This window comes from Cavia porcellus, unplaced genomic scaffold (assembly GCF_034190915.1).
Source record: "Cavia porcellus strain 051 isolate PalLab524CR breed Dunkin Hartley unplaced genomic scaffold, mCavPor4.1 scaffold_15, whole genome shotgun sequence".
NCBI classification, from domain to species: domain Eukaryota; kingdom Metazoa; phylum Chordata; class Mammalia; order Rodentia; family Caviidae; genus Cavia; species Cavia porcellus.
The window spans coordinates 65,527,644-65,554,197 of NW_026947498.1; the positions used below are offsets into that span (position 1 = coordinate 65,527,644).

Below are 26,554 nucleotides of genomic sequence, written 5' to 3' on the forward strand. Positions count from 1 at the left end.
CAGGAGTGGTAGTGTGCACCTATAATCCCAGCCTTCAGGAGGCCGAGGAAAGAGGATCACCACGAGTTTGAGGCCAGTCTGGGCTGCACAGTTCAAGACCAACCTAAACTACATACTGAGACTGCTCAGAAGAAAAAAGGGAGTGAGGAAGTCTCTTGAGGAACTAAGTGGGATTACAAATGAGTCTCCATTAACCCAGAGGAGAAAGCAGCTATAGACTTAGTGAAATGTGCCTGTTACTATGAGGATACTTGTGTCTAAGGCTAGAGGGTCCTGGGGATATATGAATTATATGCAAATAATTCCACAGTACCTGCCTAACCTCCACCCTTCTATGGTAACTCCTCTTTTATCCCATAATCATTTTTTTATCAGTACCAGGGATTGAACTCACGACCACACACTTGTAAGGCAGGCCTTATGCCGCTGAGCTAAATCCCCAGCTCCCAATCCTAGAATCATTCTGAGGGCCTCTTAAGCATTTTAAGCACTTAACTACTTCATGTGGGCTAGATGGACATTCTTGGACTTTCCAGCCATAGGATATTGCCCTGGTGCCCACTTCTACCTAATGCAGGATAGTGAGCAAACCAGAGGGGATCTTCTGAATTCTTACAACAATTTTTATTTTTTAGTAGTATTTTAGATTGAACCTAGAGATTTCATACTGAACTACATCCCCAACCACTCCCATCCCTTTACAAATTTTTAAAACGGCCTAAATCGCTAAGTTGCTGGGCTGGGCCCAAATTTGTGATCCTCTTAACTCAGCTGCCAGAACAGTGGGATAAGAGGTGTGCACCACCACACCCAGCGATTCAACAAGCATTTACTGAACACTTGCTTTGTGTTGCACACTGGTAGGTTCTAGAGACAGAAATATATGTGGCTTCTAGCCTCACAGATCATTGAACAGTAAATTATGCCGCAATATAGTAAGTGTTGATAGATACTCTAGTTGGGCACTGCTCTGGGCTTTATCTATAGAATGTAGAGCCATCGAGTCCCAGAATTGTGTACTGTATTGTTACTAATGAGTCGTGATTCAGAACTATAACAGGGATAACGGTGAAGGGATTAGCTAAAAGAATTAGGCAATGTGGTGACTAACAAGGATTAAGTTACACAAACCAGTTGGAAAACTGTGGATAAGTGTGTTTTAACCAAAACGTGACCTCGAAACACTAGCAAGCTTATTCAGTAGTGACCATAAGTTAATACTAAGAGTACCGAATACGTCATAGAAATTCCAGAAATTCTCCTGCCTTCTAAGAAACAGAAGGCATATGAATTAAAGAGAATAAAATTATTTTGTTAAGAATGCTCAAAGCTGATTTAAAAAGTGTTCTTCAAATTATGGGCCTGTTCCTAGCCCAATGGGTTTCCAGGGAATTGGGTTAGTTTCTGCGCTAATTCTTTTGGTACAACATTTGACTCAAATGCTGCACTTTCTTTTTCTACGTGGAATTTCCAGCATCTTCAGTACATTAACTTACTTGACACTGATAAATTCAGGATGACGGAAGCAGCCCAGACCCGACATCCTTCAGAGCCAAAGAGCCAGAGACCAGCAGCGGAAAAACGTGCCGGTCCAGGCACTTCCGGGGCGTGGCTGGCCCTAGCCGGAAGTGCTTGCTCTGCCCTTTTGCTTTTGCCCTGACTGGGGCGGGGCTCTCGGCCTCGTGTCCGGGGCCGACCCAACGTGGGCTTCAAGGGCGTCTGTCGCTGGGACGGCGGATCTATCCGCAGATCGGCGGGGCTTCTGCACTTGTGCTCACTCACTCGCGCCGTTGTCGCCACTCTCCTCGGCCACCTGAGCGCTTCCATCCGCAGGCGGGAGGGGCCATGGAGCCACCGCCGTCGGCGCCGCGCAGCCTCCTCCAGACGCTCGCTCCCTTCCCTCGGGTCTCCGCTGCCGGAGCTGGGGCTGGGGGTTCGGAGGCCGACGGGATGAGTCAGCAGCTGCCTTACTATATCCCAGAGCCTCGCCCTGCGGAATCCGGGTGGGACCGCCTCCGCGAGCTGTTTGTCCGAGAGTAAAAGCGCTGAGGGTCTGCGGGAGGGCGGAGGGCCCGCGGGGACGGGGTTTACTTTTAAGCGAGTTTGGGGTTCTGAGATTAGCGCCCCACCTTGTATCCTGACCTTGCCAATTGCTAGTTGGTTGACAGGCAGGTTTTTTGAGGGGTGAAGATAAGAATCACTGCAAATCAGAGCTCTTAGGGATACTTAGGGTTTTACAGATGGGAAAAGCTGGCCCAAACTAGTAACTGTTGTGCAGAGACCACTGAAACTCCGGGCTGTAGAAATCCATTACAGTGTGCTTGGTTTTTCAGGTCGACCCCAAACCTCGGCGTTTTGTGACCACTTGTTTTACCAGAATGAAGACTGAGGAGGGCAGACATAGTTAGCAATATTTAATTATGTCCAATAAGGAATTAAAAACAACAGCGACTTGTCTATTTTTTGAGATCAAACCCAGGGTGTCACATGCTAGGCAAAGCATTCTATCAGAGCTACACCACTGTTTTTCATTTTATAGAAGAAAGTTGGAATTTAAAAGATATTCAGAATGAATAAGAATCCTTTTAAAATGAATCCATTTTATTTAGTAAAAACTCAGAATGTTTAATTCCTTCATTTATTAATTGCTGGTGAAAAATTTGCCTTTTCATAAATTAATTTACTGTACTATCCTGGTGTCAAGTTGTTACAGTAGAATGAGTGATATAGTCCAAGTTCTTGTGTACAGCAAGGCAAGAATTGCACATCGTACATCTCGTAGTGAGTATTCATCTCGTAGTAAGTAGCTAGGTTTATTGAAGATCACAGGATGGTATCCAAGTAGTTAAGATAGGACAAGGGTGCTGGCCGACTTAGGCTTCATTGTTTTTTTTTTTTTAAAGCTATTAGAACAGGGGGCACATGCCTGTAATCCCAGCTCCTCAGGACTAAGAGGCAGGAGAATCCCCGAATTCTAGGCCACCTGGGCATTTTAGTGAGACTCTGTCTCAAAAAATGGAAAAAGCTGGGAATGTTGCTTAGCAATACAATATCCCTGTCTTCGTTTGCCAGTATTCCCACCACCACCAACAAAAAGATACGGGGCAGATTTCTCAGGTGCATTGAATTGTGGATGTGTTCATGAAAGATTGTGTAGCCTAGAGCAACAAGAGGGTTGTTTGCTTGACCTTATAAACCTCAGAGTGCGGAGGTGGTAACTGAGAGACAGATTATGACCTGGCTGCAGGTGGTTGGTAGTGGGAGACAGAACCAGGACTACAACCTCAGTTACTTAAATGTAGGTCCACTCTACTATGTGGCCTGCTCTTTTCTATACCATTCGTTAGTGTTTTGGACCAACTGTGTAACTTCTCAGAGCCTGTGTTCTCGAGTTGATAAAAATGCAGGGCCAGGTGTGGTGCATGCCCACTGTAATCCCAGCACCAGGATCACCAGGAGTTCAAGGCCAACCTAACTGCATAGTGAGATCCTGTTTCAAAAAACCAAAACCAAAAAAATATAGGTAAATATTATCTCTATCATAGATGTTTTCAGACAATAAAAAAGCAATGCATGTATATCTACTGACTTCTTAAGTTCTTTTACATTTTTCTTTTTCCAAGTTTTGCTATGGAACAGTTTTTTACACTTTTTTTTTTTTTCTTTTTATCGGTACCGGGGATCAAACTCATGACCGCCTGCTTATAGAACAGTTTTTACATAAATCGCATTCACTTATTCACTGTAAAAAATAAAATATAAAAGATTCAATTATGGCTTTTTTTTTTTTTTGAGGCAGGGTCTTGCTATGTAGCCCATGCTGACCTTGAATTCACTGTGTATCCCAGGCTGGCCTTGAACTCTTGGTGATCCTCCTGCTGCAGCCTTCCCAGTGCTGCCATTACAGGTATGTGTCACCTTGCCCAATGGCAGTTTTCTCACTGTCCTATATATAAGACAATTTTGTAAGAGATTTTATTTAATTTTTTTCTCTGTAGATGTAGGAATTACAACTTTTTTTTTTTTTGGTACTGGGGATCGAACTCATGACCTCACACTTGCAAGGCAGGCGCTTATGCCGCTGAGCTAAATCCTTGGCCCTAGATGTAGGAATGAAAAGGCTCACTAGCACTGAGATATTCTTAGAGGTATAATGCTTTCTTAGCATGTGCAAGGCCTTAAATACTAGTCTCAGTACCACAAAACAAAACCAAAGAACCCACTAATTCTGATATCTCAAATATTGTGGTTATCGAAAAATAAAATTAGTTAAGTGTTTGCACAGTCTCTGAAAAAAGCAAGGTAGATAACATTTAGTAGTGTATTTATTTAGGAGAGCCATCATTTATAGTAATTTAATATTTAGAAACCTTGCCAGGCATGGTGGCCTACACTTGTAATCCCAGAATGATAGCACACATTTGTAATCCTAGTTGTGAGGGAGACTGAGGATCACAAAATTTGAGGCCCTCCTGGACAGATTATATCTTATCTTAAAATGGGAATAGGCTGGGAATGTAGTTTAGTGCTCCTTGGGCCCAGTTCCTAGTACTGCAAAAATCAATTAAGTTAAAAAGTTAGCTATTAGAACAATTGGAGGAGGACATTTTGGAACCTCCATTAACAGTCCTGGTTTCTTTTTTTTTTTCATTTGTTCTTTCTTTCTTTCTTTTTTTTTTTTTTTTTGACTTCTTGAGATAGAGTCTTTTTTTTTTTTGGTGCCGAGGATTGAACTCACAACCTCATGATTGCCAGGCAGGCGCTTAAGCCACTGAGCTAAATCCCCAGCCCCAAGATAGTCTTACCATATAGATCAGGCTGCCCTGCAATTTGAGGGAATCCTCAGCCTTTTGCCTTCTGAGTGCTGGATTTCAGAAATGCACCTCCATGCCTGGCAACAGTTCTGATTTCGTATGCATTTGAGAGTGATAAATTGAATCACGTAGTAGTTTTTCCTTATGTTTGATTGACCTGTATTGCTCACTGCACAGTGAGCTTTCAAAGTGATTATTAGTAAATAGGGTTTGACCATGTTGTACATCCATGTTTTCATTCTTCCATATGTTGTGCTAACCTCTCATGAGTTTGTATAATTTCCTCAGGTTAACATTCAAAAAGAGAATATGATTTCTTTTCATTTTTTTTTTGTCTTTTTGAGATAATCGTGCTATGCAGTTCAGGCTGGCCTTGGGCTCACTTTATAGCTCAGGCTGGTCTTGAACTTGTAAACGATTCTCCTGCCTCAGCCTCCCAAGTGTTGGGATTACCTGAGTATGCCACCATGCCCAGCTTTCAAGAATCTAATTTCTTCATTCAACCCACAGATTCTCTTTGCTCCTAGGGTTGTGATAGTTTTAAAAATAAAAGTGTGTTTATTTACTTGTATAAATAGTGCTGGGAGTTGAATGTAGGTCCTTTGTACTGAGCATCATCCCAAGCCTTTTTTTCCCTCACATTTTGAGACTGAGCGGTCCTAAATTATACAGGCTGGGTTTAGACTTTTGATCCTCCTGCCTCAGCCTTCCAGAGTGCTGGCAGTATAGGCATGCACCACCACACCTTACTCTTTGTCTTTTTCGGTACCAGGGATCGAACTCACGACTGCCTGCTTGCAAAGCAGGAGCTTATGCCGCTGAGCTAAATCCCCAGCCCCTATACACCTTACTCTTAAAAGCACCTAAAACCAGGCATGGTGACACATGCCTGTCAATCCCAGCACTCCCAATATGAGGAAGGCTGAGAAAGGCTGAGGCCTGGTGTGTGACTGAGAATTTGAGGCCAGCTTGGACTACAAAATAAGCTTGAGCCCAGCCTGAACTGCATAATGAGACTGTGTCTCAAAAATATTAAAAAAAAAAAGAATAAAAACACCTAAAACAAACAAAAAACCCTCTTTGAATATAACATGCATCGAGGGAAATGTAGGTAAATCCACTAATAAATTTTTTCCTTATGCATTTTCACAAACGGAACATGGCTATGTCATCAGCTCCTGAGATTGTTAACAGCCAGTGTCACAAAAGCCCCGTTGTCCCCCTGTTCATAATCTCCCCTGCTTTCTAATACCAGACATTGGATTTGTACTACTATTAATATAACAGCACTGTTTATTAAAGAATTTAGTTAGTTTTGCTCATAAGGTAAAATGTAGTATTGGCATTGGGAGTAATTCTGACCGTAGTGCTTTGGATAATGTCCCAACCACATTGTGTTTTTGATGTTTTAGTGAGCATCAGAGAATTTCACGGGAGCTTGAGGATATCTATAAGGCAGCAGCTTCAGCAGGCATCATCGGCTGGGCGTATGGGGGCATCCCAGCTTTTATTCACGCCAAGCAGCGCTATATTGAGCAGAGCCAAGCGGAGATTTATCATAACCGGTTTGATGCCGTGGTAAGTACTGATGGGCTAAGAGCGTTACAGAGACAATGCTGTCTTCACAGCTATACATAATTACTTAGGTTGTGGTTTCAGAGGACTGTAGAAAGTCCCAGTCTGTGTTTAATAACAGTGGGAGTACCAGTGTAAAGTGCCTAAGCTTGTCACACATTTGTCTTCAAAGGTGGCATGTGTGAGCTCACCACTGTGGCTGCAGGGCAAGAAATTAACCCTGGCAGAGTACTGTTATCTGCAGACCTTACATAGATTCACAGGTTCTTCCACTTACTCATTTACTTTTATTTGTTGGTCTTTTGAGGCAGTGGCTCACTATGCAGTTCAGGCTGACCCTGAGCTCATGTTGTAGCCCAGCAGCCTCCCAAGTGCTGGGATTATAGGCAGGAGCCACCATGCCCATCTCATTTACTTTTTTTTTTTGGTATCAGGGATCAAACTCAGGACCTCCTGCTTGCCAGGCAGGTGCTTATGCAAGTGAGCTAAATCCCCAGCTCTGGCTCATTTACTTTAAAATACATTAAACAAAAAATTTTTTTCTGGCCTAGGATCTAATAGTGAATTAAATGTTGAATTTACCTCTCAGGCTCCTTAGTCTGAAGCGGTTTCTCTTGTCTTTTTCTTTTCTGAGCTTGACAGTTTTGATTATGATTTGGTGATGATTTCTTATAAAATTCAGGCTGTGTTTTTGGCAGGTATAGCCTAGAATTGATATTGTATACCTCTTAGTACATTGCATCAAAAATATAGACTATATACCTATCATTTTACTGCTGATGTTTACTTTAGTCACTTAGCTAAGGTGTTATCTACCAGGTGTAGCTGCTGAAAAATTACTGTTCTTCCCTTTCTGATGGTAAGTGTGTTATGAGTTCTTATTAGATCCTTTGAAATTATACAGGTACCCTGGTTTTCATCAAATCTCAGCATGAAGTGATGATTCTGGCTTGAAATAGTTATTACGTGGTGGTTGCCAGATGGCCATTTTCTAATTCTCACATTGTCTGTTTTCTGGTTAATACTCGCCTCTAACACAGTGTTCTTCCTCTACCTCTACATTTGTCTGTGTATCCCTTTATTTTTAGTCATGCATAATAATAGAGACCATTCTGAGGACTGTATTGTCAGTGTTGTTAATGTGTGAATATCACAGAATATACTTTGTTGAGCTGGCACTGCTGTACGGTCACAGGGTGGTGTTGTCTTACGGCTGTTCATTGTATCTGTGGTCTTTTTTTCTTATGAGTGGGAATATGGGGCTACACTTCAGCCTCCTTTTGTATCTTGAGGCAGTGTCACTAGGTTGTGCCCTGGTTGGGCTGGAATTTATAATCACTTTGCTTCAGCCTGTCACAGTGCTGAGACTGCAGGTGTGTAGCACCATGTGCAGCTTGGTCTTTGAAGTCTTCCTATGTAGCACATAACTGTGTTTATAATTTACTTATATTCGTATGTACTTAGGGTTTCCTGTTTTATTCTATAGGCCTGTAATCTGTTGTCATTTATTTTGGTTACCAAATTGGCTCCCGTGTCCTTGACACATCTCCTTCCTTCTCTGAGCACGTCTTTATTTTCAGGCACAGTAATATGTTCCTGGCTCGTGTTTTATCCTCCCCCGTGCTGGTCCTGGAACGAGCCATTTCTCCAGAGACCTCTGCTTTCTTTCAGTGGAGACTGGTATTTAGAAACTAAGATCTGAGTCTTATGTATGCACCTTTCTACCACGATATTATTGTTTATAGACCCTTGGCCGAAACAGTAAGGGGTGTGTGTGTGTGTGTGTGTGTGTGTGTATGTGTGTAAGCACCTTACATGGTATTCCCACACGTCTGTGTCAGTGTCTGTTTATTGAACACCGTGAGTGTACATACATACCTCAGAGAAGTTTTGACTTGCCCAAGGTCAAGATATACACAAGGTTTCTCTCACGCCTTTATAAATTCAGACTGTACCCGATGATCTTCTACCAGACTTGGTCTGTGATGGGCTGGTGCAGGTAGTCAGTGGAATGCAGCTTCCCTTCCACTTCTGATTTTATTCCTTACCCTCTGGGTAATGCTGGTGATAAACTGTCTCCTAAGGTTTAGTGCAAACTGTAAGACCTTCCTGAAAACAGCGTTGTAAATGAAGCACTATATTAAAACAACTTTAAACATAAAAGGTGGTCAGTATTTCTGTTTTCTTTCTCTTTGCTGCACATCTGTGTTACTTTAATCTTTTCCCTTTAATTTAGCATTTACTAAATAGATGCTCTTTGGTTTTCTTTTCCCCCGTATTTCTTGAATATGAAAAATACGTCCTGTTTGTCATAGAGGTTACCTCAGATTCTCTTAAGATACTTGATGGATTACCTGGTTGACAATGGCAGTTCTTAGTTTCTTTTTTGCCTAGACCTCAATACTTAAAGAACAGCTTTAGAGTTTCCATTATTCTGTGTTTACAGATTTCCCATTGTTTTGTGTACTGGTGCATCTGACTAACTTAGAGCGGACATTCTTGCATGCGGTTTTGTGATAAAAGCAGTGCCCGCCCGCGTCCTGGAAGCTCACGGTGTTTCTGTTCACTTCAGCACAGTGCGCATCGTGCTGCCACACGCGGCTTCCTTCGGTACGGCTGGCGCTGGAGCTGGAGAACTGCGGTATTTGTGACTATATTTAAGTAAGTTCTCTTGGAATTGTGAAACAGTCCTGATCCTTTTTTAGGGCTGCATCTTTTAGCAGGTGGGGTGTTTTGTTTTGTTTTGTCTTATTTTATGGTGGTACTGGGAACTGAGCCCAGTGCCTTCACACTGAGCCATATCCTCAGCCCCTTTTTATTTTGGTTTTGAGCCAGGGTCTTGCTCTGTCATTAAGTTGTACAAACTGGGCTTGAACTCACAGTCCTTCTGCCTCAGCCTCCCAGAGTCCTGGGATTATAGGCATGGACCCCCACACTCAGCTAGAAGGTGGGATTATAAAAACAAACTCACAGGAAAGTAATTCAGAATGCCTTTTTCTTTCTCTCCTTCTCCTCCTCTTCCTTCTTTTTTTTTTTTTTTTCTGAGTTTTTTGAGGGGACCAGGTTGGTTATTGAGACAACATCTCCCCATGTAGTTTAAGCTGGTCTTAAAATCTGTGGTCCTTCTTCCTCAGACTCCCAAGTGCTGGGATTATAGATGTGCACTGGTGTGCTTAGCTATAATGCCTTTTTCTCAGAACTTTTGTCTATCTTTGTAAGAGACTGATTTAACTGTAGCCAGGATAGAGATCTCCTAATTAGGATCAACACAGATACAAGAGTGAGTTCTAATTAATAGAAATTCTGTAGAACCTTTTTGTTTGTTTCTAAGTGAATATTTATCCCAGAGATTTGATTGCTCTTTAGTTCCTCTTTAGCAGAAAATCTAACTCGGAAGCCCTTTGGCACTTCAGCAATCAAGAACACCAAGTGGAGGGGGCCTAGATTAGGATAGGGATTACTACTGCAGATTCTTCTAACTCTATTCATCTCAATGAATGTAGCATCAAGAAGGGAAGTGGAGTATGTTTTGAATTATATATTTTCTTTTCCTCCCTAATGCTCAGCTCAGTGAATACTGGACTAACTGTGTACCGAAATAAAAATGCCCTGAGCCACTTTGTCATGGCAGGAGGTAAGATATTTTTGTTCTTGTTTACATTTTTAAATCTCAGATTTGATTTAGAAAATATATAAGGACAAATAAGGGTTGCAAAATTCTTTGGGTGGCTTCCCATTACATCTCATGCAGCATTCATACAAAGTGTGTTCATGGCCAACCAGCATTGAATTTGGGCTATGATGCACTTAGTGAATAAAACAAGATCCTTGCTTTCACTGAATTTGAAAGTGTAATGAAAATGGGAAAAAATAGGTTCCCCTGATAGGAAATAACAAACACATGGTAAGGGATCTGAAGTTGAAGGACTGGCCCCAGATGGTCTTTTTTGGGAAGTGACATCTAAGTTTCTGCTTAAAGAGTAAGAAGGAGCATGCATTTTCCAGAGTAAGGGCAAGGTCCTAAGGCAAGAGGTTTCCTCAGAAGCAGGTTAAGCAAGGTATCTTGGTGCCTGCATGTATTCTCAGGTCTGAGAGGCTGAGACAGGAGGATTGCAAGTCTTGAGCTCAGTTTGGGGAACTTAGTGACTTAGCCAGAACTTGCCCCAAAATAAACTGAAGGCCTGGGGATGTGACTCAAAGTGAAGGCCCTGGGTGCAAGCACTAGGACCACAAAACAACAATGAAAGGGCAGGTTCATGTGGCTCTGATCCAGTGAAGGGAAGAAGTATGATAAGAGATTAGTGACACATGGTAGGAAGGAATCAGATTTTTCACAGTAATGTTTGGATTTTATTTTAAATCCCTGTTCCTCTAATAGATTTATTTTCTTTTCTTTTTTTTTTTTTTTTTTTTTTGGTACTGGGGATTGAACTCACGACCTCACGACTAGGCAGGCGTTTACACTGCTAAGCTAAATCCCTAGCCCCTTATCGTATTTTAAATGAGCATTAAAAATAGAAATCACAGTTGGGCTTGGTAGCATATACGTGTAATCCCGGCACATGGGAGACTAAGGCAGCAGAATCCCCATGAACTGGATGCCAGCCTGGACTAGACAGGGAGTACAAGGTCATCCTGAACTACATAGTGAGACTCTGTCTCAAAAAAAAAAAGCATTAAGAAAACAGGAAAAACCATTGCAGGAAAGATGAATACAGTTAATTGCTATGTATGTGCAAACATCCACTAACTCATGCACACAAGCCAGATATGATATGCATCTGTAATCCTAGCACTTGGGAGACTTAAGCTGGGGATCACAAGGTCAAGAAGTTTGGATTACATAGCAGAACCTTGTCTCAGAAAAACACATACACGGAACATATACATGTGTATGCATCCCCTGAACCTAACATCTAAAGTTTGTTCTTTGGAAATAATTTGAATCTTTTAAAACTTGGAAAATAAAAATAATACAGGGAACACTGTATTCCCTTTAGAACAGCTAGAATGTACCTTCTAAAATTTATGATAGGAGAATTTTATAGGCTCAGATGTCTAAGCAAGAACAATCCTAAGCAAAAAGAGCAAGACTGGAGGCATTACAACACCTCATTTCAAATTAGACCCCAAAGCCAGAGTAACAAAACCAGCATGGTGCTGGCACAAAAACAGATATATGGACTGGGGAACAGAAGAGAGGACACAGGAACAATCACACATACAACCGTCTGATTCTAGACAGAGGAACCAAAAATACCTGTTGGAAAAAAGCCTCATAACAAATATTGCTGGCAAGCTGGATATCTACTTGTAGAAGACTGAAATTAGATCTTTCTCACTCTATTTAAGAAAAATCACTTCACAGTGGCTCAAAGACCTATTAATAAGACCTGAAACTTTGAAACTGCTGAGAGAAAGCAGGGGAACTTGAAGCCAGTAGACCTAGGCAACTCTGAATAGGACTCCAGTAGAAAAGGAGATTATAGGGGCTGTGTCAATTTTAAAATGTTCTTTGTAGCACAGGGAGCCACCGATAGCAAAGACAGCCTGCAGAATGGCAGAAACATCTTTGTCCCCCACGAGTCTGACAAAGGAGTAACATCCAGAATATATAAAACCTTCTGTATTAATTTTCATTAGTACATGTTCATTGTGGAGAGTTGATACATGTACAGAACGCTTCTTAAGTCTCTTTACTTCCCTTCCCTGCCTTCCCCCTCTCTTATGTCTAGATCCCTTTCCCATTTGCAAAAGGTCTGTCTCCCTGATTACTGTTAGCCATCGTCTTTATATTTTGAGGTAGGGTCTTGCTGTGCAGTTCAGGCTGACCTTCAACTCATTGTGTAGCCCAGGCTAGCCTTGAACTTGCAATGATCCTTCTGCCTTGGCCTCCCAAGTGCTGGGATTACAGGCATGAACCACCATGCCCAGCTCTTTATTTATTAGTAGGGTTTTTGTATCTAAGAAACCATACAATACTTACACTTGTGTGTCTGATGAATTTCATTTAACATGGTCTCGTAGTGCATCCATTTTCCTACAGATGATTCAAGTTGCTCCTTCTTTATGCTAGAGCAGCACTCCTTCATAGAAATGTACCACATGTTCTGCGTCCATTCATCTGTTGATTCGGCATGTAATGGCTATAATCCTAGGATATGAGAGCACGAGGCAAAAGAATCGCTATGTGTTCAAGGCCAGCCTGCACTACATAATAAGACCATGTCTCAGAAAAGGAGGAAAGAAAAGAAAAAGCCTGTATTAAGGCATTTCTGTTGCCTGCTTTTTAGAAAACAAATCTAATTACAAAACAGTATTACGGTTAAGCTTCCATGTTGTTTGGCTAGGATTCTTTTTTTATTAATTAATTTACTTATTAGCATGTTTGTAGAACATAATGATTCCATTCATGCAGGGAATTGGTACATGTACATAGCCAGGATTCTTAATTACCTGGTTTGTACTGACACCAGGTGGTCTTACTTTTTAAGCCTGTTCTTTAGGGCCCACTACAGTGTCATGTTCATACCATTTTCAGGACTTCAATCGAGATGATCCATTAAGGATCATCTAAGGGAGTTACCCTTTAATCCATAAGAAAATTTGCAAAATAACAGGAAAATCTTGAAAGCAGCAAGGAAAAAAAAAACTCTCATATAGAAAAACAGCCACTAAGATTAACAGCTGGCTTCTTAGAGAGCCAGAAATTGGTGGAATGACACTTGAGCAGAACAAAATAAGCTGTGAACCAAGAATTCTGTATCCAGAAATGGAGGCAAAATAAAAATATCTCTAGATAAACAAAGACAGACTTCATTATTTGCATTATCTGCAAAGGTGCCTTAGGAAAGTACAAGTGACAGGGAAGTACTAGGCAAACACTTAACACAGTAACAGAGCAGAAGAGGGCGGAGGAAGCTGGAGTAAGAGGAGACACCGGCAGTAACCTGAAGCTATAGTGGGAATGGAAGTGCTCCAAGGGGTAAGCGTGTTGGTTATTAGAAAAGACGTTATAAAATAACTTGGTTTTTCTTTTCCTTTTCCCTCTTTAAAATACATAAAATGATTACATGTAGTGTTGGATTTTAGCATACATGTATCACACATGACAGTGGTAGCAAGGTAGAAGAGGAATGGAGCTCTGTTGGAACAAAAAAAAAGCTTTTAAAAATCGTAGAAAGATCAGAAAGGCATTAAAGAAGACCCGTAGAAAAAGCAACAAAATCGCAGGCCTAAATCCAGCCATGTGCAGAAAACGTTAAATATGGACAGATTAAACAGTTGGTGGTGTTCCTCTCAATACTTGAGATATTTCACTCCACCCTCTTATTGCAAGTGTGGCTTCTGAAGCGAAGCCTGGTGTTTTTGCCTTTGCTCTTCTGTTGGCAACATCCACACCTATACCCCATGGCTTATTCAGTGTTTTTGTCCAGTATATTTTATCTTTGATTATATGCAGTCTGCCTATCTATTATTTGGGTGAACATTTATGCTGCTTCGTTCCCTTCCTGTCCTCCTTTCTTTTTCTTTTCTTTCCCCCTTTCTTTTAACAAGGTTTCGCTACAAGGTCCAGGCTGGCCTTGAACTTGCTATGTACCGGGGCTGACCTCGGACTCAAACTTCAACCTCCTGAGCGCTCAGGTTATAGGCATTTGCCACCATGAAAGCCTGGCTTTTATTTACTTTTATGTTACACCTCTGGTTGTCTACCTGTGTCTCCTTCTCCGCCTTCTCTTCCTCATTTTCCTCCCTTCCCTTTGTCTTTCTGTTGTAGAAGTTTCTGTTGACACATCGTTGGGGTTAAAGATTCTTCCTTCACCTTGTGTCCTGTATAGTACTGAACCCATCAAAGACATTCTTTATTACTGTTTTACTCTTTTGGATTATGAGTATTTCTCTTTGCTGCTTTTTAAAATTTTCCATTCTGCTTGCACTGCCCATTTGTTCTTGCATGCTAGCACATTAACCATAATTATTTTAAAGTTTTGGCCTGGTAATTCCCACATCTCTGCCACATCTGAGTCTGGTTCTGATATTCTGTCTCCTCAAATGGAGTTTTGGCTTTTAGTTTGTCTTGTAATTTTTCTTGGTAGCTGGAGATGAGGTGCTAGATGAAAGGGGTTATAGCAAATAGACCTTTGCGACATGGTGGCAAGGTGTGCAGAGAAAAAGTAGTCTGTAGTGGTGTGATTAGGTCTCAGCGTTAGTGAGCCTGCGCCTCGAACTGTGCATTTCCCAGATGCTTTCCCTAGGTGGGACAGGATGGTGAGAGTGCGGGGGAGCTGGGTATTTTTCCCTGCTCCCACATGGAAGCCCAGCTCGGGCTAAAGGTTGTTTCCTATATTGGGAACCTCTATAAGCCCTCGGCAGGTTAGAGTGTAAAATTGCTTGAGGGTGGCCCTTGCTCAGAACACATGCTCTGGTATAGTTCAAAATGTGAGAGAAGATTTTTTCAGACCTTCACTGTGAGAAGTGAGTAGAGCTCCTGGACATAAACCCCACAGAGTGTGGGCCTCTGAGCCGATGCCTGGCAGTTCTTACCTCTCAGACGCCCCTACAGTCGGCCTCTAGCAGCTGTCCTTTATGGGTTAGGTTTTCTCACCCGGTGCTGGTTCCTTTTGCCCCAGGAGTATCTGTTCCATTGTAGGAAGGGTTGTGATTGCTTGTCTTCACCTGTTTCCCTCCTCAGTCTTGAGGGCAGCAGTTTATCTTGTGATGCCCTCCTCTGACAGAGCTAAGGAAAGAGTTACTGTGTTTTTGGTTTGTTCAGCTTTTTACTTTTTAGGTAGAATGAGTAAGCTAAGCTTATGTATCAGGCCACAAACTAGCAGTGTCCCCTTTCCTTGTTAACCTGCATCTTGACCAGCTGATAAAAAAGCCCAAGTGCGAAGGGGTTCCTTTACTGATGTCACCATCCAGGTTCTGTGTGTGTGGACTCCTCGCTCTAGCCCCTCCTTCTGACCGCAGTAAAAGCCCAAGCCAGTTATCTGGCTGCTTCCCACCGTACTTGGATATGTTTGAGTACCTGCTTTGCTCTCCCCAGTAAGCTTTTATGGGTAATAAGCCTTTTCATAACTTCGTATTGCAAGTTACCTGATCCAGATTTTGTGTGAGGAGACTTAATTCTCTATGAAGTGGTCATAACACCTGTATGTGTAGAAAATGGTAATGAATCCAGAAATCCAGTAACAAATTCAGTGAGGTCTCAAGAAAATTAGCCACTATAATTGCAAAGAACAATCTGAAAATGAAATTAAGATTTTATCTCAAATAACGTCAAAAGGAATATAATTGATACTTTCAACTAAAGAAATGCAAGATTTGTATACAGAAAATTATGAAACATTAAAAAAAACGAGGAATGATTGCATTTTAATGAATATGAAGATTCAAAATTATTAAAGGGCAGCTCTCAAACATAGATGAGTACCCATCAAAATCTCAGCTGACTTAAAATATTGTTTGCAGAAGTTCACAGGTTGATTCTGTAATTTATTTAGAGAAAAAAGATAGTCAAAATAATTTTGAAAAACAAAAAATGGGATGTGAACTTCCCAATTTCTTTTCTTTTCTTTCTTTCTTTCTTTTTTTTTTTTTTTTTTGAGTACCGGGTATTGAACTCAAAACCTTGCACTTGACAGGCAGGCGCTTATACTGCTGAGCTAAATCCCTGTGAACTTCCCAATTTCAAAACTTAATTCATGGCCGGTAATTTACCTCAGTGGCATAAGCACTGCCTGGCAAGCATGAGGCTGTGAGTTCAATCCCCAGACAAAAAAACCCCCAAAAAACGTGACTACAAAACGATAATAATCTCAAAGGATACCAAGCCCGATTTAAAAAAAAATAATAATCGAGGCACTATGGTTTTGGCCTAAGATAGATGCATAAATGAGTGCAACAGAAAGAGTTCAGAAATCTGTTCTTGTGCTTGTGATAAGGTGGTCTCCCAAAAGGTGCCAGAGCAATTTAACTAGCAAAAGGATTAGGGAGGGTGGTCTTCTGATGAAATAGTGCTGAAGCACAAGAGGTAAACTTTGACCATTCCCTCCTGCTGTATGTAAAATTAACTCAGAACATGCAAAGATCTAAATATATTAGCCAAGACTATAAACTTGTGGAAAGAAATACAAGAATAAATTTTTGTGATCTTTGGGTTAGCCATTTAATAAGGTCAATAAGTTGGATTTCATCAAAATATTTATATTTTACATTTCAATAAAACGCATTATTTAGAAAATGTAACAATAAGCTAGACCAAGAGAAAATATTTGAAAAAAAAGACTTGCACCTAGCGTATAGAAGGAACTCTAACAGGAAGACAACCCAGTTAAATACTGGCAAAAAGTTTCAATAGACATTTCAGTATGGAAGCTATTTGAGTGTCCACTAAGCAAATGAAGAGATGTTTGCCATCATTAGTCATTAGGAATATTAAATTAAGCCTCGTGAGGTACCTCTTGTGTTCACTAGAACAATCATTGAAGGAGATGCAGCGAAACTGCATCCTTTGTGCATCATTGGTGGAAGTGTGAACTGCTGCAGTCACTTTGGAATAATTTGCAGCTCCTTAAACAATTAGGCATAATTTGGCTAAGGATCACTCAAGAGAAATGAAAATATGTTCACACAAAGATTTATATGTGAATTTTTTTTTTTTTTTTTTTGGAACCAGGGGTTAAATTCATGACCTTGCACTTGCCAGGCAGGGAGGCAGGCACCCATATCACTGAGCTAAATCCCCAGCCTTACCTGTGCATTTTTGTAGTAGCATTACCCTCAATAGCCTAAATTGGAAACATCTCATGTTTTTGGCTACTAAATGTGCTGTGGTATATGCAGTCATGGGATATTTTCATGGTTTCATGATTAGTTTGGTAAAAAGGAACCAAACTAATAGGTGCTACCACATAAATAAACCTTAAAAACCTTGTTAAGGGAAAGAAGCCAGGCACAAAAGATGATAAGGGGAATCCAGTCATATAAAATGTCCAGAACAGGCACCTTTTTCAGTGGGACAGGACACATTAGTGATGCAGGTGGGAACCAGGAGTAACTGCAGATGGTCACCAGGGATCGATCTTCTTGTCAGGATGGAAATACTCGAGAATTGAATTGTGATAGTGATTGCACAGTAACTGCAATTAAATCTTCTTACTAAAAATCACCGAATTATACATTTAAATCAACCTTGTGGTATGTAATTATACCTTGAAAAAACCTAAAATTACATCAACTCAGGAGAGAGAAAGACAACACTTCAGAAAGGAGTAAACAAAATTGTGTTTACAGGTAATATTTTAAAAGGTTGCTTGTAAAATCATTAATACTAATCAGTAAAATGTAAATATAGAAACAGGCCTTTCATATTCCAAAAATTCTTTGAAAAAGTTATTTCTATAAGAGTAATAAGAATGGGCTGGGGATTTAGCTCAGTAGGGTAAGTGCCTCCCTGGCAAGTGCAAGGTTGTGAGTTCGATCCCTAGTACCAAAAAAAAAAGGAATAAGGTTGAACATACATTTAGTAAGTGTTCTACTTCTATGAAGAAAATTAGTTACAAAAGAATAATAAAAATAGGGAAAACTTATAGTTAACTCAATATTGTTCTACTTTATAAATTGAAGGCAATTCAAATCATAAACAATGAGAGCATCTTGACCTGCCAGAAGCTAAAATGCATGTGAAATTATGTTAACTAGAACAATGAGGGTATTGACAGCTGTAGGCTAGACTTCAATGATCAGGAATACAACCAAGAATTGAAAGTTACAGGCTGAAACAGTTATTGACTGCCTGGAAAATTATAGCCATATCCAATACAACAAAATAAGACTAATTAAAGTGCTTGTGTTAAAATCTACAAAATACTAGTAGATGTATCAGACTTCTGAGTGGGAAGACATTAAATGTGTGTATATATACATGTCTATTTTCAAACCCCAAATTAAGCTATATAGGAAATTATTAGGCTTAGCCTCAAAAAATTTTAACTTATCTATGTCATGAGTGCTACACAAGATATTAAATATTATGCACATTAAATGTAATGTGTGCAGGTAATCAGTAAAAACCCTATATAGCTAGGCATGGTAGTGTAATTCCAGCTGCACAGGAGACTGAGGCAGGAGGATTGCAATTACAGGGCCACTTAAATTGTGTCTCATAAAAGGAGGAGGTTGTTGGCTGAGGGTGTAGCTCAGTGACAGACCGCTTGCCTAGCTTGCTCAAAGCCTGACATTCAACCATCAGTACTGTTTAAAAAAACCAATCATATATGTATATAATATCTATCTATAAAGGTCTCTGAATCGGAATTCATACTTTCCCTGGAAAGATAAAAAATGCCAGCCCCAGTCAGCCCGTCTTTGCTTTGCAGATAGCCACCATGCCAGAGAACAGTGATGGCTGGTCCAGGCAAGGGCTGGTGACTGGCTTTTTGGTCTCTAGTTTTTAAGGCCCGTTATGTTCACATAGGTCTTAGTTTCAGGGAAACACAGTGGCACAGGTAACTTGTAGTCTTGGGGGAGAACAATTGCATTTATTTTTATCTTGTTTTTCTCTTTGAAATAAAATGAGTTTGCCTTTGTCGTCGAGTCAGAGAAACACAAACTAGGTATCATTTGTCCTGTTGCATTGGAAATGGGAAACTAAAAGTGCAGTTGCGAACTTTTTTTTTTTTTTTTGGTACCAGGGATCACACTCACTACCTTGTGCTTGCTAGGCAAGTGCTTGTGCCACTGAGCTAAACCTCCGCCCTCTTGTATGCTTTTAATGGGAAAGTAATTTAATGCAGTATTTTTTTTTTTAAATAGCAGCCTGGTAATGTTTAAAATTAGAGCCTTGAAAATGTTCATACCATTTGTGCCAGAAATGCCATTTCTATGAATTTGCTCTAAAGAGACAATCAAATGTACAAAGATTCAAGTGCAAGAGTTAGCATTACACCTTTATAACATTCATAAATAAAAATATATATTGAATAAAATTACATTTAGGCAATAGACTCATCTGGGAGAAAATTTAGTGTTACAAAATTTAATGATACATTCAGAGAAAAAATATTTAATAGGTACATCCCCCATTTTTCCAAAAATTTTTTAAAAGCAAAGACCTGTATTTTTGAGGTGTTTTTTGTTCTTGTTAATTTAGAAAATTCTAAAAATGAATATATAATACTTGAAGAAAAATATGTAACCCAAATGTTATTTTTTGTCTTCAAATGTTCTTTAAAAAATGTGTTGTTCCCCCTCCCCGCAGTGGCATTAGTTGCATTGTGCACAGAGAGGAAACTGGATGAAGTCTCAGTGGAAAGGCAGAGTTGCGTCCCCTCTCCAGCCACCAGGTGGCAAAATCCTGTTCTGCAGACCAGCGTGAGAGCAAAATAGCACAGGAAACCCCTGGGTCAAATGAAGCCTTGTGTTGTATTTTGGGGGGAAGCTTTCCTTGAAAAGGGAAGACTTGAAAGAAGTAGAATGAAAACAACTGCAGGTATTTAAGGGGAAGTGGATAAAAATGAAGCAGAGGGAGAAGAGCTTGGCTTTTAGAAAGGAGGGTTTCCTCCTTGAGTCTGCAGGGCAGGTAGGAAGCTACCTGTATGGGCTCTATAGAGTCAGGAAAGCCGGGGTGTGTGATGTGTTACTGCTGGGTTCAGACATCTCACTTAGCAGAGCTGTGTTGTATTAGAAGAGAAATTTTAAATGGAATTCTAGTGCTTAAAGATGGTTTAATACTACCTTTTTCTTTTCAAATAGCTGTCACAGGAAGTCTTTTCAGAATAAACTTAGGCATGCGTGGCCTAGTGGCTGGTGGTATAATTGGAGCCTTGTTGGGGTAAGTATCAACATGATTTGGTTCCAAATTGGTACATTTATTAATACCTTGCCTATTAAAAATATCATTCTTCCCGTGTGGTGCACACCTGTAACCCCAGTAACTCTGCCAGGCTGACAGGAAGATCACCAGTTTGAGCCTAGCCTGGGCAACTTAGTGAGACCCAGTCTCCATAGGAGCTAAAGGGCTGGGAGTGTAGTATCCTGCAGAGGCTTTGGGTTCAACCCCCAGTACTTAAAAAAAAAAAAAATTTTTTTTTTTTTTTTTGGTACCAGGGATTGAACTCACGACCTGACGCTTGCCAGGTAGGCACTTATGCCACTGAGCTAAATCCCTGCCCCCCCATTCTTTTGCTTTGTTTTTTTCATTTCCAAAAAGCAAATTTAATCCTGAGAGCATGTAAAAGACCTTTACTTTTACGTTGGCAGTAGCATTGGCTATCTGGTTATACTTTTATCCTAATTGTTTATTTTACTCACAATTATCACAGTAAATAATTTAACTGATTCAATATAATGCTCTTTTTTTTTTTTTGTCTTTTTCCTTTTTATCGGTACTGGGGATCGAACTCACGACTGCCTGCTTGCAAGGCAGGCACTTATCCCACTGAGCTAAATCCCCAGCCCCTGATTCAATATAATGCTCTTAACATAGGGTTCATATTCAAAATTACTGACTTACAAAAATGCCTGGGATATGCCTCAATTATATTTGATTGTCTCCGCATGATTACATTTAGGTTAAATGTTCTTATTAGGAATGTTAGCAGAGCAGAAGTCATGCTTTCAGCATGTGACATGAGGAATCACATTACATCATCCATTACAAGTAATGCTTAAGTATTTGTCATCTTGGTTTTATATCACTGTCTAACAAGTCACACTGAATTGAGTAGCTTGCAACAACCCCCATTTATTAGCCTGCAGCTCTGTAAATCAGAAGTCTGGGTGGTGCAGATAGGTTCTGCGCTCAGGGTTCTTTGAGGTCCAAAGTACGGCGGTTCTGATCAGCCTGCTTCTGACCCAGAGGCTCGAGAGTGGAATCCACTTCCAGCACACTTAAGCTGTTGACAGATCCGTTTGGTGGGATTCTGGTCTCAGGTCCCTGCTTCCTTTCTTGCCGTCAACCAGGCTGGGAGCTCTGTCCCTAGAGGCCACCCACGTTCCTTGCTGGGGAACCCAGCTGTGTTCAAGCCACAAGCAGCACCTTGAACCTTTACTTCACACACTAAATTTGCTGCTTCCACTCTGCCTGAGGAAGCTGGTTTGTATTCTTTGTTTGCTTATTTATTTACTTACGTCTTTGTTTTTTGGGTTTTCAAGACAGGGTCTTACTGCATATTTAGGCTGGTTTTCAGTGTGCTGTGTAGACCAGAGTAGTCTCTAAGTTTCAATCCTGTGTCAGCTTCCTGAGTGCTGGGATTATAGGTATCCGCCATTATGTCCAACTAATACACATTTTTTGTGGATGAGTATATGAGTTGATTCCACTTAGCAAAAATTGTTTTTAAAATCAAATTACTTAGGTGGTAGCTGAAGAAAATTTAAGATACACCAAAGTCAAAAACTCTTTCTCTTTGAGAGGCCAAGAAACAAATTTTCCCCATCACTGTAACAATTACCATATAAATTAGTTCCTCAGTGTGTAATTGTTGACTTTGTAACTGAGACAGTTCTGCCAAAGTCTTGATTTGGGGGATGTTTTGGTAGCTTCTTCCTCCTCCCCCAGAGCTGACTGCATTTGTCCCCTGAAATATGCCGTCTGCATTTCCTGTCCCCTAGACACTGGTACCACTGTGAACTAGTTAGTAGCTGCATTTCTGTGAAGGCTTCCATTTGGACCCGCTTCCTAGATGTGATCATGAATGTATGTACTCCCGCTGTGCCCTGGTTTGTTTCTCATTCATGATTCTTTTAAAAAGTCAATTTGTAGATTCTCTTCTTTTTTAATTTCAGCTGATGTTAGTGCGTGACTATTTGTGTTCGTTGGGCTAGCAGGGGGATCGTCTCAGTGTTACTTTTCACTCACTAGAACGTCCTGTGTCTGATGGTGAACGGGGGCTCCGTGGTGTTGGGCCGGCCAGATGTTCACAGTCACAGGGACTTGCCTCTCCTAAGCCTGCCTCCTCTTCCCCGCAGCACCCCTGTGGGAAGCCTGTTGATGGTGCTTCAGAAGTACCACGGCGAGACAGTTCAGGAGAGGAAGCAGAAGGATCGCCAGGCCCTCCATGAGCAGAAGCTGCAGGAGTGGTAAGGAGCTGTGAAGATGACTGTCCCAGCGCAGCCTGAGTGCCACGCTGTCCTGAGCGTGTGCTCCAGACTGCCACTCGGTTGAGAGAAAGTCTGTTTGGACTGAATCTCTTTCACTCAAACCCTTCCTGTCTCCTGGTCTGTTTAATTAAGGAGAATTAGGAGGGGCTAACTTTATTTTTAATGTTATGAGGATCTTTGTTTAGACTCTTTTTTAAAAAAAGTTAAAATGCTGTAAATGTACTTCATTGATTTTTTTTTTTTCTTTTCCTGTGTTCTTAACTGCATAGGAAATTACCAAAAGGGAACATACACCAAGAAGTGAACTTTACTTGTCTTGTGTAAAAAGACTGCTGTCTCCTGTGTCTTAGTTACTTTTCTTATTGCTGAGACAAAATACCTGACACCCAGAGTTGAAGGGGGAAAGGCTTATTTAGCTCAGTTTATAGAAGTTTCTGCCCACATTGCCTGGGCCCAAGGCAGAGTGGCACATGGCACAGGGGCAGCGGAAGACAGCGAAAACAACAAAGGGCAGACAAGCCTCTGTCTGCCCCTCTTATCTTATCCACACAACCAGGGTTAGGACGTGCCAAGCCATTGATTTAATAATCACCACCCTTAATCCCATCATCACATACGCTAGAGTTAGCCACCTCTGAAAAACCCCCTTTGACTCCATGTGGCTTTGGGGACATCTGGACGCAAACCATAACACCCTGCGTTGCTGACACAACACAGAGCACGCACACTGTCTCTACATTCATGAGGTCTACTTCCTGCCAGACTGAGAGGAGTGAGGCGGCTGCAGGGGCTGTCCATGCAGGCGATGCCACTGAAGAGCATGAAAGCTCCTGCCTGTTCTACCCGGTCATTTCCTGGGTGGGAAAGGGTGAGGAGACCAGTGTAGACTGCAGATTCGGAGTGAGATCAACAGGACAGGCTGCTGTCTGGCATACTTAGTACATGCTGCGGAGAAGTGATTCTCATGGTTCAGCTTCCTGGTACCTGTGATGCTGCTGCTTCTGTTATTTTGATAACTGGGGAAACAAGTAATCATTTTTTCCATTGACTTATTTGAAACTTCTATTTGTGTTAAACCCACAGACATACATGGAAATTCTTAATACTTATGATTCTGTTGTCTGCAGGCTTAAATGCTAGAAGAGAAAAAGCCTTGATTTTGGAGCCAGTGAAATTCTTGAAAACTGAGCTTTACTCCCAGCTAGACTGGGAATTAGTTGTGTGACCTTATTTTCCTTAACTTCAAGTCTTCAGTTTTTTTCAGCTGCTGTGGGACAGAATTTACCATGACACCCAATAATTGTTTTCATGGTCATAGCACACAGTTATCTAGGGTCTGGGATGGAGCACTTAAAATTTCGAAAGCCCGCAAAATTGGATATTATGGAGAATTAAAAGTACAAAAGCCTCAGCTTATTTTTTGTTTTGTAGGTATCATAAGAAACTTCTTTTTTGATAAGGGAGTTTTGAGAAAGACATTAGAAAAGGAAAAATTTGGCTATTTGTCTCTAATGTAGGAGGTGATGGAAGAATCTAACATTTTGAAATATATAAACAGATGATAACTATTCTAATAAAAAAGTGAGAAAACATAAAAAGTTGATTAGTGATTTAGAGATTTAAAACCTTAATGGGTAAAAGCAGTAACTAATTACAGTGGTGCCTTGGTTCATGAACTTAATTTGTTCTATGATTCTGGAAAAGATGGCTGCAGTTGTGTTAGTCACCTGATGCAGAATTTGCAAACAAAAACAAAATTTTGCCAAATGATTCTGTTTGTGAACCAAATTGTTCACAAACCAAAGCATTTGTAGGTTTTTCTTTGTTTTTTTGTTTTTTTTTTTTTTGTACTGGGGATTGAACTCACGACCCCACACTTACCAGGCAAGTACTTGAGCCACTGAGCTACATGCCCAGCCCCCAAACCAGTGCATTTGTGAACTAAGGTACCACAGTATAGTAATGAAAGGATATTTTGGCAAAAGGAAATAGTGTTTTAAAAAGATACAGCTTTTACAGATGAGTAGCATTTGTATATATGTGCTATTTCTAAGGAGAGTTAGTTCAATACATGTATAAGTACCTTCTATGTATCTGCTGCATTGCTTGAAAATAATACATGGAAATCAGAGATTCAAAAATTTCCTTACTTAGCAGAAAATACAGAAAACTGGTAATAGAGATATGGAAGGAAGAAGTGGTCAGATCTGGTTGAGTTGCATTCAGAAGAAAGCCCTGATAATCACTTACAGAAAGGAAGACACAGTACTAATAGTTGATTTAGAAAAAGAAGTGATTACTATTTGGAAATTAGATTCTCACTCATGTACATCTGTAGTGTTGTCCTTGACTTTTCTCTTCCTGGGTCACCACAGTTAACAGCTTTTGTCCAGTTTGTGTAAAGTCGAGTGAGAACTTATAGAGTGGCAGAGTGCTCACATTCCTCCAGTTCAGAGGGCAAGAGGCTGGTCCAGTTTGGAGACTTACACAGGCTCTGTCCACTTCCTTACACTCCTGGTGAGCACTCTGGGACCTAGGATGCTGGAATATCTTTAGAGATCAGACCTGCTATCATCATAGTGTCCATTTCGGTAATGTGGGGATTATGGTTGGCTTGTATCTTGGTCAACTTTCCATTCCTGTGACATAATAGCTGAGAAGAAAGGCAGAAAGATTTATTCTGGATTGTGGTTTCCATTACTTTCAGGCCAACATCAAGGCAGAAACATCATAGTGGCAGCTAGGAAACAGAATGCGCAAGCCAGAAAGGAAGCGATGGAAACAAAATACACCCTTCAAAGCCATACTTTTAAGGACCTGCCCTCTGCTTAGGCCCCACCCGCTAAGCAGCCCATTCAGCCAGTGAGTTCACTGATGGGTTACCCAGTCACTTCCCACAGTCCATCATTTGGCAGCCAAGCCTTCAATACAGTGAGCCTTTTGGAGAGCTTTTTGGGTCTCAGCCATAGCAGCTCGTGAGTGCTGATAGAAAAAAAAAGTCATTGTCTTTGAAGTGTAGGGAGCAGTGTTTGCTCCTCCATTGTCACATGAAAACAGGGACAGTAAGACAGATACTGCCTCTCTGTTTTAAATCTCTGAGAACTTTTACTTCTTTGATTACAGGAGAGCCAGATTACAACTCACTGAACTCCTCCCTGAAGAGATCGAAAGCAGTTTACAGAAAAATCAATCCCAGGAGGATGCTAAGAAGATTGAAACCCTGCTGAGCCTCCCTAGAAACCCTTCACCAGATGAACAGGGCGAAGACTGAGAACATTCTGGAACTGAAGCACCTGGGGGAGTTGAGAGCAGCTGTGTGGCCGCATCTGTCGACACCATGCCAGGACATCAGGCATAAGCAGTGGCGCCTGTGGCGGCTGTGACTAATATTTTGAATGGTGAATTGGGCTACTGTACTCTCATTTATCCTTAAATTTAAATTTATACTTAAATGTGTGTTGGTCTGTTGATCTTTACCCTGGATCTTATAACAGTTACTAAAACTTTTCCCAGAAGATTAAAGTTGAATGCCATAGGTCTCATGTTTGCTCCCGTAGTCCTGGGAGGCACGGAGAGGACCAGGCAAGGCAAACAGCGTGGAGTGCTCGGGCCCTGAAAACAGTAAGGGCCTGAATTTGTAGTCTTGTTTTAGTGAGGATCAAAGATGATGACTGCCATTTGAACTAAAGTATAAATTGACCTGAAAAAAAGTAGGTCAGCATTATAACAGACTCCGATTTGCGAGGCACTGACGCTGCAGTGTGTGGGAGCTGCTGGGAAGACTCCATCCCTGCACTCGAGAACATACTGCTTAGGAGGGAAGACGCCTGCGATTTCAGCCGTGAGCGAGTGAGGGGACAGATGACAGGATGAAGTGTACGTGAGCCCTCACTGTTACAGTTTTGCTTCCTACAGCGGAGTTACTGTGGTCAAATACTAAATGAAAAGTTCCAGATATAAACCATAATGTTAAATTATGTGCCTTTGTGTGCATGAATAAATGTGTGTGGGGGGATACTGGAGACTGAACCCAGCGCCTTGTGCTTTGCCACTGAACTATG

At 41.0% G+C, this 26,554-nt stretch overlaps 1 protein-coding gene across 2 annotated transcripts; it reads left to right on the plus strand.

Moving 5' to 3' along the window:
- The first annotated feature begins 1,641 nt into the window (after positions 1 to 1,641).
- Positions 1,642 to 26,470, plus strand: Timmdc1 (translocase of inner mitochondrial membrane domain containing 1). Of its 2 annotated transcripts, XM_063225021.1 has the most exons (8): positions 1,642 to 2,036; positions 6,227 to 6,392; positions 8,962 to 9,050; positions 9,956 to 10,023; positions 20,145 to 20,223; positions 21,354 to 21,486; positions 22,362 to 22,472; positions 25,617 to 26,470. In XM_063225021.1, exons 1-7 carry the CDS (start codon positions 1,846 to 1,848, stop codon positions 22,452 to 22,454), a joined length of 819 nt encoding a protein of 272 aa, XP_063081091.1. In that variant the 5' UTR covers positions 1,642 to 1,845; the 3' UTR covers positions 22,455 to 22,472; positions 25,617 to 26,470. The 2 variants fall into 2 exon arrangements, with proteins under 2 accessions (XP_063081091.1, XP_003469267.1); XM_003469219.4 differs by lacking the exon at positions 21,354 to 21,486 and having other exon boundaries at positions 1,646 to 2,036.
- Positions 26,471 to 26,554: the final 84 nt, after the last annotated feature.